At 44.9% G+C, this 14618-nt stretch overlaps 1 protein-coding gene across 1 annotated transcript in view; it reads right to left on the reverse strand.

Moving 5' to 3' along the window:
- Positions 1-273: 273 nt before the first annotated feature.
- EAF1 (ELL associated factor 1) overlaps positions 274-14618 on the reverse strand; it is a 41942-nt gene continuing 27597 nt past the window's right edge. Inside the window, exons 3-6 of the mRNA XM_069958322.1 lie at positions 12130-12266; positions 6166-6332; positions 5266-5484; positions 274-742 (exon numbers count right to left, since the gene is read on the reverse strand). Coding sequence (XP_069814423.1) covers positions 696-742; positions 5266-5484; positions 6166-6332; positions 12130-12266 — 570 coding nt within the window. The 3' untranslated portion in view covers positions 274-695. The remainder of the gene's footprint in view (positions 743-5265; positions 5485-6165; positions 6333-12129; positions 12267-14618) is intronic.

Here is a 14618-nt window from a genome sequence, read left to right on the forward strand (position 1 = left end):
GGCTCTCCGGCTGCTGTGATCCTACAAATCTTATCATGCCTCGACAATCAAGTACAAATATGCTCAGCCAATCGCAGCTGAGCAGCTGATGACGCGGCATAGGGGGCATGAGGGACGGCTGGAGCGGTTCGGCCGGCCTCCCAAAGATGACATAATTAAGTAAATAATTTTGAAACGCCGCACTACCCCTTTAAACTAAAAAGAAAAAAAGCTTAATAAAAAGCTACTGCTTCTTGTACTACTATTTTATCACAAGATGTACCACAGCATGAATAACTTTAAAAATGGTTTATACCTCGTCTATGCATATATACATACATGGAGCAAACACAACTTTCTCCTACATTAATAATTGTTAAAACACTAGTTTTCGCTTATATTTAAGCATACAATGTGAAAGATTAGGATTTGCCCATTTTTGGAGACTGCCAACATTTGTCCCCAAAGAATCACAGGGCTCATCAACTTTGTGTTTCCACTATAGCAAGCGAAGATATGCTAACTCTAACATATGTCTGACGCAAAGAGGATTCAAGTGCCCACACGTATGTAGATATATGTATGTAAACATTTACTACCTTCTAAAAAAACTATTGCAGTATATTGTTATACTACTGCAGTGCTTGAGTTTTGGGGGGCATCAGTGCTTCTATATACATAATCAAATAAAATATATACAAGAAGATGGTTTCTTCTTAGTCATCGCTGTCACTTCCGGATTCACTCAGCTGTAAGTCATGTCCTAGAAAAGAAAAATTACATTACAAGGTAGATACATACAGTAAGTCCACACAGTATAGCTCTCACTGTCCACTCCTGACTACACTGTATAGCTCTCACTCCCCACTCCTGAGCACACTGTATAGCTCTCACTCCCCACTCCTGACTACACTGTATAGCTTTCACTCCCCACTCCGGAGTACACTGTATGGCTCTCACTCCCCACTCCTGAGTACACTGTATAGCTCTCACTCTCCACTCCTGACTACACTGTATATCTCTCACTCCCCACTCCTGACTACACTGTATAGCTCTCACTTGCCACTCCTGACTACACTGTATAGCTCTCACTCCCCACTCCTGAGCACACAGTATAGCTCTCACTCTCCACTCCTGACTACACTGTATAGCTCTCACTCCCCACTCCTGACTACACTGTATAGCTCTCACTCCCCACTCCTGAGTACACTGTATAGCTCACACTCTCCACTCCTGACTACACTGTATAGCTCTCACTTGCCACTCCTGACTACACTGTATAGCTCTCACTCCCCACTCCTGAGCACACAGTATAGCTCTCACTCTCCACTCCTGACTACACTGTATAGCTCTCACTCCCCACTCCTGACTACACTGTATAGCTCTCACTCCCCACTCCTGAGTACACTGTATAGCTCACACTCTCCACTCCTGACTACACTGTATAGCTCTCACTCTCCACTCCTGACTACACTGTATAGCTCTCACTCCCCACTCCTGAGTACACTGTATAGCTCTCACTCTCCACTCCTGACTACACTGTATGGCTCTCACTCCCCACTCCTGACTACACAGTATAGCTCTCACTCCCCACTCCTGAGTACACTGTATAGCTCACACTCTCCACTCCTGACTACACTGTATAGCTCTCACTCTACACTCCTGACAACACTGTATAGCTATCACTCTACACTCCTGACAACACTGTATAGCTCTCACTCCCCACTCCTGACTACACTGTATAGCTCTCACTCCCCACTCCTGACTACACTGTATGGCTCTCACTCCCCACTCCTGACTACACAGTATAGCTCTCACTCCCCACTCCTGAGTACACTGTATAGCTCACACTCTCCACTCCTGACTACACTGTATAGCTCTCACTCTACACTCCTGACAACACTGTATAGCTATCACTCTACACTCCTGACAACACTGTATAGCTCTCACTCTACACTCCTGACAACACTGTATAGCTCTCACTCCCCACTCCTGACTACACTGTATAGCTCTCACTCCCCACTCCTGAGTACACTGTATAGCTCACACTCTCCACTCCTGACTACACTGTATAGCTCTCACTTGCCACTCCTGACTACACTGTATAGCTCTCACTCCCCACTCCTGAGCACACAGTATAGCTCTCACTCTCCACTCCTGACTACACTGTATAGCTCTCACTCCCCACTCCTGAGTACACTGTATAGCTCACACTCTCCACTCCTGACTACACTGTATAGCTCTCACTCTCCACTCCTGACTACACTGTATAGCTCTCACTCCCCACTCCTGAGTACACTGTATAGCTCTCACTCTCCACTCCTGACTACACTGTATGGCTCTCACTCCCCACTCCTGACTACACAGTATAGCTCTCACTCCCCACTCCTGAGTACACTGTATAGCTCACACTCTCCACTCCTGACTACACTGTATAGCTCTCACTCTCCACTCCTGACAACACTGTATAGCTATCACTCTACACTCCTGACAACACTGTATAGCTCTCACTCCCCACTCCTGACTACACTGTATAGCTCTCACTCCCCACTCCTGACTACACTGTATGGCTCTCACTCCCCACTCCTGACTACACTGTATAGCTCTCACTCCCCACTCCTGAGTACACTGTATAGCTCTCACTCTCCACTCCTGACTACACTGTATAGCTCTCACTCTACACTCCTGACAACACTGTATAGCTCTCACTCTACACTCCTGACAACACTGTATAGCTCTCACTCCCCACTCCTGACTACACTGTATAGCTCTCACTCCCCACTCCTGACTACACTGTATGGCTCTCACTCCCCACTCCTGACTACACAGTATAGCTCTCACTCCCCACTCCTGAGTACACTGTATAGCTCACACTCTCCACTCCTGACTACACTGTATAGCTCTCACTCTACACTCCTGACAACACTGTATAGCTATCACTCTACACTCCTGACAACACTGTATAGCTCTCACTCTACACTCCTGACAACACTGTATAGCTCTCACTCCCCACTCCTGACTACACTGTATAGCTCTCACTCCCCACTCCTGAGTACACTGTATAGCTCACACTCTCCACTCCTGAGTACACTGTATAGCTCTCACTCTCCACTCCTGACAACACTGTATAGCTCTCACTCTCCACTCCTGACAACACTGTATAGCTCTCACTCTCCACTCCTGACAACACTGTATAGCTATCACTCTCCACTCCTGAGTACACTGTATAGCTCTCACTCCCCACTCCTGAGTACACTGTATATAGCATTCACTCTCCACTCCTGACGACACTGTATAGCTCTCACTCCCCACTCCTGACTACACTGTATAGCCTTCATTCCCCACTCCTGACTACACTGTATAGCTCTCACTCCCCACTCCTGAGTACACTGTATAGCTCTCACTCTCCACTCCTGACTACACTGTATAGCTCTTACTCCCCACTCCTGAGTACACTGTATAGCTCTCACTCTCCACTCCTGACTACACTGTATGGCTCTCACTCCCCACTCCTGACTACACTGTATGGCTCTCACTCCCCACTCCTGACTACACTGTATGGCTCTCACTCCCCACTCCTGACTACACTTTATGGCTCTCACTCCCCACTCCTGACTACACTGTATGGCTCTCACTCCCCACTCCTGACTACACTGTATGGCTCTCACTCCCCACTCCTGACTACACTGTATGGCTCTCACTCCCCACTCCTGACTACACTGTATGGCTCTCACTCCCCACTCCTGACTACACTGTATGGCTCTCACTCCCCACTCCTGACTACACTGTATAGCTCTCACTCCCCACTCCTGACTACACTGTATGGCTCTCACTCCCCACTCCTGACTACACTGTATGGTTCTCACTCCCCACTCCTGACTACACTGTATAGCTCTCACTCTCCACTCCTGAATACACTGTATAGCTCTCACTCCCCACTCCTGACTACACTTTATGGCTCTCACTCTCCACTCCTGACTACACTGTATAGCTCTTACTCCCCACTCCTGAGTACACTGTATAGCTCTCACTCTCCACTCCTGACTACACTGTATAGCTCTCACTCCCCACTCCTGAGTACACTGTATAGCTCTCACTCCCCACTCCTGACTACACTTTATGGCTCTCACTCTCCACTCCTGACTACACTGTATAGCTCTTACTCCCCACTCCTGAGTACACTGTATAGCTCTCACTCTCCACTCCTGACTACACTGTATGGCTCTCACTCCCCACTCCTGACTACACTGTATGGCTCTCACTCCCCACTCCTGACTACACTGTATGGTTCTCACTCCCCACTCCTGACTACACTGTATGGCTCTCACTCCCCACTCCTGACTACACTGTATGGTTCTCACTCCCCACTCCTGACTACACTGTATAGCTCTCACTCTCCACTCCTGAATACACTGTATAGCTCTCACTCCCCACTCCTGACTACACTTTATGGCTCTCACTCTCCACTCCTGACTACACTGTATAGCTCTTACTCCCCACTCCTGAGTACACTGTATAGCTCTCACTCTCCACTCCTGACTACACTGTATAGCTTTCACTCCCCACTCCTGACTACACTGTATGGCTCTCACTCCCCACTCCTGACTACACTGTATGGTTCTCACTCCCCACTCCTGACTACACTGTATAGCCTTCATTCCCCACTCCTGACTACACTGTATAGCTCTCACTCCCCACTCCTAAGTACACTGAATCGCTCTCACTCTCCACTCCTCATCACACTGTATATAGTATGCCTTTCTAGCTTTGTAGAGAACCAAATACAAATTTTCATATGATTAATAAAACAAACTGCTATTTAAAGTGAGAGTATTTTTTTCCCTCTTTTTCAGTTTTTCTTAAAAACAAGAATAAAACAATCAACAATTATTTTTAGTTTGTCATTTGTCTCAAATCAAAATGGATTACTAATAATCTCCAATATAAACACAATGCTTTCTTTACGTGTCTATTTATACATATTGGTAGATATTTGTTATGGCTTTACTCCACAATGAACTGTCATAAAAAGTGACAAACATTCGGTGTGTTCATAGTCCATTCACTTTTGACATAAAAGCGGTATGGCCACACAAACCTATGATTCAGGCCAGTGACCTGGTGTTAAATCATAGCAGATATCTGTGCCAGCTTGGAGCAGGTGTAGATTTCACTGCACGGCACATGGCCAGCTGCTGCTGCACCATATATTTTAGTGGACTGGAGCATCTAGGTGCATACAGAAAACTTCATGTGACTGAAGGAACAGCAGGGGGCTCTACTTACTAAGTGTATTCATCAGCTGGTTACTTCCCTGAGGTCTGTTGGTGCCATTGGAGATGGGTGTTCTGTTGCTGTACTGCTGAGAGGGTGATGTGTGTGTGTCATCTTCTCCACCGCTGCTGGAGCTGTCATCATCACTCCCTGAAGAGCTTCCGGATTCAGAGGAGCTGCTGCCACTGCTGCTGCTCATCTGCTCAATAATCTCCACCTCCGCTCTCAGCTCTATTGTGAGGAGAATTCAGTCTTATTATTAGCCTTGGAAATAAATATTCTTTTTGACAGCAGTTGATTTCAAATTAAAAAAAAACTTTTTGCCAGAGTACCACCCCTTTAAAGGGACAAATGCAATAAAGCTTCTAGCACTGTCTCCAAACATATATATATATATATATATATATATATATATATATATATATAATCCCTAGGATTTTGCACATAAAAAGCAATAAAAGCAAAAAAAACAGTCATTTGTAAATTAAATAGCATATAAAATTATGATTTTGCAGAACTCAGTATGACACTAGGAGCTTGTTATATAAGTGGTAGCATTTACAAAAATAGTAACTAATAAAATGGGATCATTTTCCTACAATATCTCATATCTCAAGCAGCCAGCACTGAAGGCTCCAAGTGTAATAGAGAAGATCTGCTTCTAGGGACCTCTTATCAGTCTCCCAGAGCCAGAGATATATTGAACTAAATAAGCCAATCTTCTGAACTACTGCTTCAAATGAACTAGATCATTGTGAACTAATCCCCAAAATGAACTAGATTTCCCATCACTATTGTACAATATTGGCATTTAGAAGTGTATACAAAAAAGGTTTTTCAGTAAACGTAAAATAATGGTATGAAATAATTATCAGAGCAGAGAGAGACCAGTGCACAAGTATGTCCTCTTACCCCTTTTAATGTCATCCAGCTGAGGTTCAGGGGATGGATGATCCTTCAGGGGTGAAGTTTTAGGGCCTGCAGAAGGTTTTGATGGTGTTTTAAACTGTGAAGACGGCTGGGAGGATCGGGCAGATTGCTGCTCTATTCTGGCCTGAATCTTGCTGCTGCCCTCGGCCCTGTAAAGCATGAAGACAAACACTGTATATTTATGTGCTTAGCACCCATTAGACTGAAGGATTTAATAAATGTGTAGTGTGGCTGAGGGATAAATGAACAATTGATAGCTGCTTCCCTGGGCAATCACAGCAGACTGTTAGGGATCAAAAAAGTTAGTGTTACTGTTAGAGATGATTGAACAGGACCAAGGTTCAGGTTCGTATGAGCCCGAACCATCGGCATTTGACTCTCGCTGCCTTCCCGTTCCATGGGAAAGGTGGAGACAGCCCGAGTACCGCCTGAAAAACAGCAATACAGGCTAGGTAATAGCCTGCATCCCTGTGTTCCAGGAGGTACTCGGGCTGTCTCCACCTTTCCCACAGAACAGGAAGGCAGCGGGAGTCAAATGCCGATGGTTTGGGTTCGTACAAACCTGAACCTCGGCCCTGTTCGATCATCTCTAGTTACTATAACTTCACAAAACTTTTGATACGTCATAGGAGACGATAGAATGAGCCAGGGGAAGTGCTTGCCTGAGCTCGCTGGAGCTCGTCTCCTGCAGCAAAACGGGGGTAAAAAATGCTTAAGGAATTGAGGTTCTTAGCAAACTATCTGATCAAATAGTACCCTCTCACCACGATAAGGTGACCTCAGACCTGGTCTTATACTGGAACTGGCTTTAATTGGGTTAATACTGGTCGCTGTATTACAAGGCCCGATTTGCCGAATAAGCAATCGCTGATCTGCTAGATCGGTGCTCACTTACTAAGCCTATTACACGGCTCAACGATCGTGTAGCAAGGTCTGCACGGACACAGTTAGCAATGTATGTTTTCACATTATAGTATACACTTATGTTCAAGGTCCCCCAGTGTTCTGCAGCCTTTACTCCACGTTTCCTGCTTCTCGAAGCCGCCTCTGACTCTTCTGGCACCATCTCTTCAGTTACATGCTGCTTAATCAATCACTGGCAACACCAGTGATTGGCTGAGCAGCCTGTCAGTACAGATATAGGGCCAGAAGTTCCAGAGGCGGCTGTGGGCAGCAGGAAACATGTGGTAAAGGCTGCAGGACACTAGGGGACCCTTGACAAGTAAGTATATACTTTTTTATTTTGCTTACAATGTCACCAGCCATCGGGTATGCACCACTATTACACGTAGCAATGTGCGGTCGGCGGGCAATGATTTTTCAACACAGGTGACAGACAACAATCAGTCGATGATCGATTCTTCGGCTGATCACTGTCATTATTACACGGAGCTATAATATGCTAAATTGGGCCGATTGGGCATATTATCACTCCCTGTAATAGGGCCTATAACCTACAAACTGAGCATGCAGGATCCAAGGTCTATTCAAAACACCCATAAGAGATGGGTGGAGTGCACAGCCAAATGGAGGTAGCGATTTCCCCCCCACTGGGCTGTCATGGCATGCTGGAAGTCTACAAATAATGGTTTACAAGACGTTGTCATGCTGTTTATAATTGTGTGTCTGTTATTTACAGCATAAGGGGCGTGGTATAATAATTGTTTAATAATCATAATCAAGGCCACATGTTCAACTAATTGTAATGTTAATTTAAAGTGACACTGTCACCTCCACACAGGTGTAATGGGTAAATTTAGCGTTTTTCATACCTTATTTTATATCATACGTCATGGTGCTTGTTCAAGTAAAAAGTCATCTTTTATCAACTGCAGATTGTGTTAAGTGGGCGGGGCCTCGCGACATTAGCGCCACAACACCACCGTTGGTCCCGCCCCCTTGTCGGCCATAGGAACAGGTAGGCCGAAAGGTCTAGACCCCACCCCTTTTCGTCAGCCAACCAATGGCCGCCAAGGGGGCGGGGCCAACTGTGTCGTTGTGGGCGGGGCTAAGTGGCGCTATTGGAGCGGCGCAGGGGGCTGCGGTTGACCGTGGGGCCGGGCTGCGGATGAGCAGGGGGTCGGGCTGCGGGCGCGCAATCGCAAAACGCTGATTATTAAAAAAAAAAATCGTTACTTCGAAATAGTTAATCGTGCGATCGGGCCAATTATCGCTCCGTGTAAACTTAGCATAATGCTACGTTTACACGGAACGATTATCGGGCGAATTTTCGCGATAACGATCTGATTCGAACGATAATCGTACGTGTAAACGCGGCGAACGATCAATAAATCGTTCATTTTGATCTTTTAACATGTTCTTAAATCGTCGTTCGCAAAAAAATTTGCCGATTGTTCAGTGTAAACAGTCGTTCACTGATTTTACCTATGTGTGAGTTAGGCTTAAGTGATCGCAAAACGATCGCAAAACGAATTTTCTGTACGATATATCGTTCCATCTAAACGCTGATCGTTATAAAAAAAAATCTGTACTTCGAAATCGTTAATTGTACAATCGGGCCAATTATCGCTCCGTGTAAACTTAGCATTAGGGTACGTTTACACAGAAAGATTTATCTGACAGATTTTGGAAGCCAAAGCCAGGAATGAATTTGAAAAGAGGATAGATCCCATTCTTTCCTTTATGACCTGATCCCTGTTTATAGTCTGTACCTGGTTTTGGCTTCAAAGATCTGTCAGATAAATCTGTCTGTGTAAACGCACCATTACTTTGCATTGAATCTGCAACTTCAAATCTGCGCCATCAAATCTGCTCAAATCCTGTACATTCTTCAGTGCGGACAAAGAAGGAGCGTGTGCCTCCCATAGACTCCCATTATGAGAGGGAGGCTAACGGCATTCCGCAGCAGACAATTCCGCCGTGGAATTCCGCTAGTTTTGCTCAGTGGGAATGAAGCCTTAGGGCCCTATTCCACTGGACGATTATCGTTTGCATATCATTAACGATTAACGATCGCAAACGACCACTATTGCGAAAGACCTGAAAACGTTCACTCATTTCCATTGAACGATAATCGTTACTTATGATCGTAATTGCGATCGTTTTTTCTTCGCTATTTATTCGCTATTGCATTCGTATCTATTGCGAACGACCGAACGATGTCTTATTCAACGCGAACGATTTGCGAACGAGCAACGATAAAAATAGGTCCAGGTCTTATAAAGCGATCAACGATTTCTCGTTCGGTCGTTAATCGTTAACTGCATTTCAACCGAACGATTATCGTTTAGATTCGAACGATTTAACGATAATCTGAACGATAATCGTCCAGTGGAATAGGGCCCTTAGGCAGTGTTTCTCAACTCCAGTCCTCAAGACCCACCAACAGGTCATGTTTTAAGGATTTCACAGGTGATATAATTATAGTCAGTGCACCAGTAACTGCCACAGCTGTTCGTTGTATGGGATATCCGCAAAACATGACCTGTTGGTGGGTCTTGAGGACTGGAGTTGAGAAACACTGCCCTAAGGGTACACACACAACGGATCCGCAGCGGATTTCTCACTATTCATGCAGTGTCATCTATTTCAGCCCGGCTCTAAATTTCATCACAGCACCAGGGTCATGTGATGTATAAACAACCACTATTTTGACTTTAAGATTTCAAACTGCATTTTTTCCCTTTCAGATTTTCTATCAATCCCATGATGCATCAGCACAGGATCACATAGGAAGCTACAGTCAGCGCCACCTCTTCCTGCAGGACTTCTAGTATGTGTGTAAAAAAAATAAAATAAAAATAAAAAAATTATATATATATGCACGTTACCACTTAATTTCTAATCAGTCAATCACATGGCAGCAACTCAGTGCATTTAGGCATGTAGACATGGTCAAGACAATCTCCTGCAGTTCAAACCGAGCATCAGTATGGGGATGAAAGGTGATTTGAGGGCCTTTGAACGTGGCATGGTTGTTGGTGCCAGAAGGGCTGGTCTGAGTATTTCAGAAACTGCTGATCTACTGGGATTTTCACGCAACACCATCTCTAGGGTTTACAGAGAATGGTCCCAAAAAGAAAAAACATCCAGTGAGCGGCAGTTCTGTGGGCGGAAATGCCTTGTTGATGCCAGAGGTCAGAGGAGAATGGGCAGACTGGTTCGAGCTGATAGAAAGGCAACAGTGACTCAAATAGTCAACCGTTACAACCAAGGTAGGCAGAAGAGCATCTCTGAACGCACAGTACGTCGAACTTTGAGGCAGATGGGCTACAGCAGCAGAAGACCACATCGGGTGCCACTCCTTTCAGCTAAGAAGAGGAAACTGAGGCTACAATTTGCACAAGCTCATCGAAATTGGACAGTAGAAGATTGGAAAAACGTTGCCTGGTCTGATGAGTCTCGATTTCTGCTGCGACATTCGGATGGTAGGGTCAGAATTTGGCGTCAACAACATGAAAGCATGGATCCATCCTGCCTTGTATCAACGGTTCAGGCTGGTGGTGGTGGTGTCATGGTGTGGGGAATATTTTCTTGGCACTCTTTGGGCCCCTTGGTACCAATTGAGCATCGTTGCAATGCCACAGCCTACCTGAGTATTGTTGCTGACTATGTCCATCCCTTTATGACCACAATGTACCCAACATCTGATGGCTACTTTCAGCAGGATAATGCGCCATGTCATAAAGCTAGAATCATCTCAGACTGGTTTCTTGAACATGACAATGAGTTCACTGTACTCAAATGGCCTCCACAGTCACCAGATCTCAATCCAATAGAGCATCTTTGGGATGTGGTGGAACGGGAGATTCGCATCATGGATGTGCAGCCGACAAATCTGCGGCAACTGTGTGATGCCATCATGTCAATATGGACCAAAATCTCTGAGGAATGCTTCCAGCACCTTGTTGAATCTATGCCACGAAGAATTGAGGCAGTTCTGAAGGCAAAAGGGGGTCCAACCCGTTACTAGCATGGTGTACCTAATAAAGTGGCCGGTGAGTGTGTATATGTGTATATATATATATATATATATATATATATATTCATTAATAAAAAAAATCCCCTCCCCTAATAAAAGTCTGAATCACCCCCCTTTTCCCATTTTATAAAAAAAAACGTTTGGTATCGCCACATGCGTATTCGCCTGAACCATTAAATCATCATACTCCTGATCTTACACGGTAAATGGCACCTCACACGGCGCCATAGACCAAAGGACTATAGAGAAAAGCGCTATAAGCACGGTAATAGAGCAATTTTACCGAACATATATTCTTTTTAAAAGGGTTTTAATTTTTTAAAAGCCATCAAATAAAATAAAAGTTATGCAAGTTACATATCGTTGTAATTGTACTGACTTGAGGAACATAGATAACATGTCAGTTGTACCCTAGGGCGAACGGCGTAAAAACAAAAGCCAAATTGTGTATTTTTTTCAATTTCACCACACATATAATTTTTTTTTCGTTTTTTAGGCATATTTTAGGCAAAAATTACGTCTGCCATTGCAAAGTACAATTAGTGGCGCAAAAAATAAGGGCTTACCTGGGTCTCTAGGTGGAAAAATGCAAGTGCTATGGCCTTATATACACCAAGAGGAAAAAACGAAAGCGCAAAAATGAAAATTGGCAGGGTCTTCTAAGCGTTAATTCTATGTTTTTATTGTTTCCTCTAAATACTTCAAGGTTTGTAAGTAAAATGATACACCTCTGTATGCCTGCAGCTGCCTCTAGGGAAGACCAACAGCCTTGGGATAATTGAACTCCTTATTTCCTTCTGAATAGCTCTGAGGGAGATATACTAGTAAACCCCTCCTAAGTGTGGTTCATGTAGGATAGATATATGAAAACTAACAACCAATCACACTGCAGTTTTTATTTTAAATAAGCATAAAAAAATATTAAAGGATGGATGGGGCCATTATTGTAATACAATTTTGTCATAACACTGTACCCCAGGGAGAGCAGGGCTACTGAGCTGTACCTTGTCTTCTTCACTTGTATGCTGCTGCTTAGTTTCTCCAGGACGTATTCCCCAGTGTCATGGTTGATGATCAGCACACAGTCCTTCTGGTATGGCCGTTTGTTTCCTTTGAATACAGTCATAGGAGGAGTTGAACCCTGAAATAAAGAATAGGTACCCGATAGGTGTTAATGTAGGAAAAAAAACTACTGTCACACACTGCCCTAAGGCTAGGTTAGGGCTGGGCGATATTGGCCTAAATCAATATCACGGTTTGTCGCACATGTAGCCGTGGTAACGATAATTCAGCGATAATTATGACACGCCCCTTTTTGCAACAACCTGTGGTTAGTTTATTATCATTATTATTATTTGTCATTATTAGGGGACCTGGACATGTATATACAGGTATACAGCCTATAGGGCTAGGTGTGATAGGTATACAGTCACATAGGGATAGGGGTGTATGACTATATGGGGGTGGGGGGTGGATAGGGGTGTATGACTATACAGGAGGTACATAGGGATGGGGGTACAGGTCTATACATGGGAGTGCATAGGGATAGGAGTGTATGACTATACAGGGGGCACATAAGGATAGGGGTGTATGACTATACAGGGGGTGGATTGGGGTGTATGACTATACAGGGGGGATAGGGGTGTATGACTATACAGGGGATATTGGGGTGTATGACTATACAGGGGGGACGGATAGGGGTGTATGACTATACAGGGGGGGCACAAAGGGATAGGGATGTATGACTTTACAGGGGGGACAGATAGGGGTGCATGACTATACAGGGGGGACGGATAGGGGTGTATGACTATACAGGGGGATTGGGGTATATGACTATACAGGGGGGATTGGGGTGTATGACTATACAGGGGGGAGGAGAGCGATTGGGGTGTATATTACTGTACAGGGAGCACAGGGAGGTGTATGCTGGGACCTGTAGTCCCCTCAGTACAGGGCTGTAACATAGAAGAAATGGATGGGCTGCAGCAGGCAGGATGCCACACACAGCAATGTCTCCTATAACTTATCCTGCCTGCTGCAGCACATTCCTCCTATGTTACAGTCCTGTACTGTTACTGAGGGGACTACAGGAAAGCCGCTGCCAAGTGCTGCTGTGACATGGACGCGGACGCGGCCATGTCACAGCAGCACTTGGCGGCGGCTTTCCTGTAGTCCCCTCAGTGTGCAGGGACGCCGGACCGGACGGGTGGTGGGCGCTTTGGCAGGACAGGTGCAGCGAGACGGAGCCTCGGACCGGACAGGTGGGTAGGGCGGACAGGTGCGCGGACGGGACGGGCGGGGGGGGGGGGGGGGGGTAGGGGGGGGGGGGGGGGTCGCTTGAACTGGACAAAGGGGGGGGGGGAAGCATTCTCACCTGGACCCTGCTGCTGCTCCTCCACCTCCCGCTCTGATACCAGCGCTGGTGCCAGGCCGCTCGTGTGTGTGCGAGGGGCTCTGACAGGACGGCGCAGGGACACAGAAATACAAAAATACCGCAAAAACGTCCTGGCCAAGTTGAAGTCGGTTAACCGACTCCAGTGACGGTATCGGTATTTTTGTGGCATACCGCCCAGCCCTAGGCTAGGTTCACACTGCGTTTTTGCAATCCGTTTTTTTCCATCCTTTTTTTTTTTGCAAAAACGGGTGAAAAAACTGATGCGTTTGTGTGCATCAGTTTTTTTTTTTTTTTTTTACAATGGAAGTCAATGGAAAAAATAAACGGATCAAAATGGATCCGTTCTTTTGACGGACACAAAAACGTAGCTGACCCTACTTTTGTGTCCGTTAAAAGAAAAACAGATCTGTGTTTTTTTTTTTTAACAATGCAAGTCAATGGAAAAACGGATCAAAACGGATGCACACAAATGCATGCGTTTTTTGCAAATAACGGATTGCAAAAACGCAGTGTAAACCTAGCCTAAGATGGTACTAGACAAATACTTAATTGTTTAATTTAAATATCAGATAAGGCTAGTTTCACATCACAATTTTGCTATTCATTTAATGTATATGTTCTATAAAAACACTTTAATCCAATTTCCATTGAATTACATTATAAAAAAAAAAACCCTGATCAAAAAACGGATCCTTTTTTTTTTTTTTTTAAACATTGTGTAACGTACACAAAAACATGGTTGACCACGTTTTTCTGTGCATTTTCCAAAGCGGATACAGTGAGACGGATTGCAAAATCATGATGTGAACCTAGCCTTATTCCCTAATATAGAAGGATATGTGACAGCGCTGCTCATGTAAGAGCATATCTACAGTAAGGTGGTCATAATTACAGTCATATTCCTTTCCTTGTGAATCTGATAAGACATTTACAGCAGAAGCTTCCCATTATACATGTTAATGTTGTTTGTGTCACCAAGAGAACTGATGTGTAACCTAACCCTTATTACTAAATGCTAGAACAAATAAGGGTCCTGTTGCCTGCCTAGCAATTGGCGGATCTACCTGGGATACATGCAGCCTGTAATGACCTTTGGGC

The sequence above is a fragment of the Dendropsophus ebraccatus genome, chromosome 2, assembly GCF_027789765.1.
Source record: "Dendropsophus ebraccatus isolate aDenEbr1 chromosome 2, aDenEbr1.pat, whole genome shotgun sequence".
In the NCBI taxonomy this organism is placed as follows: domain Eukaryota; kingdom Metazoa; phylum Chordata; class Amphibia; order Anura; family Hylidae; genus Dendropsophus; species Dendropsophus ebraccatus.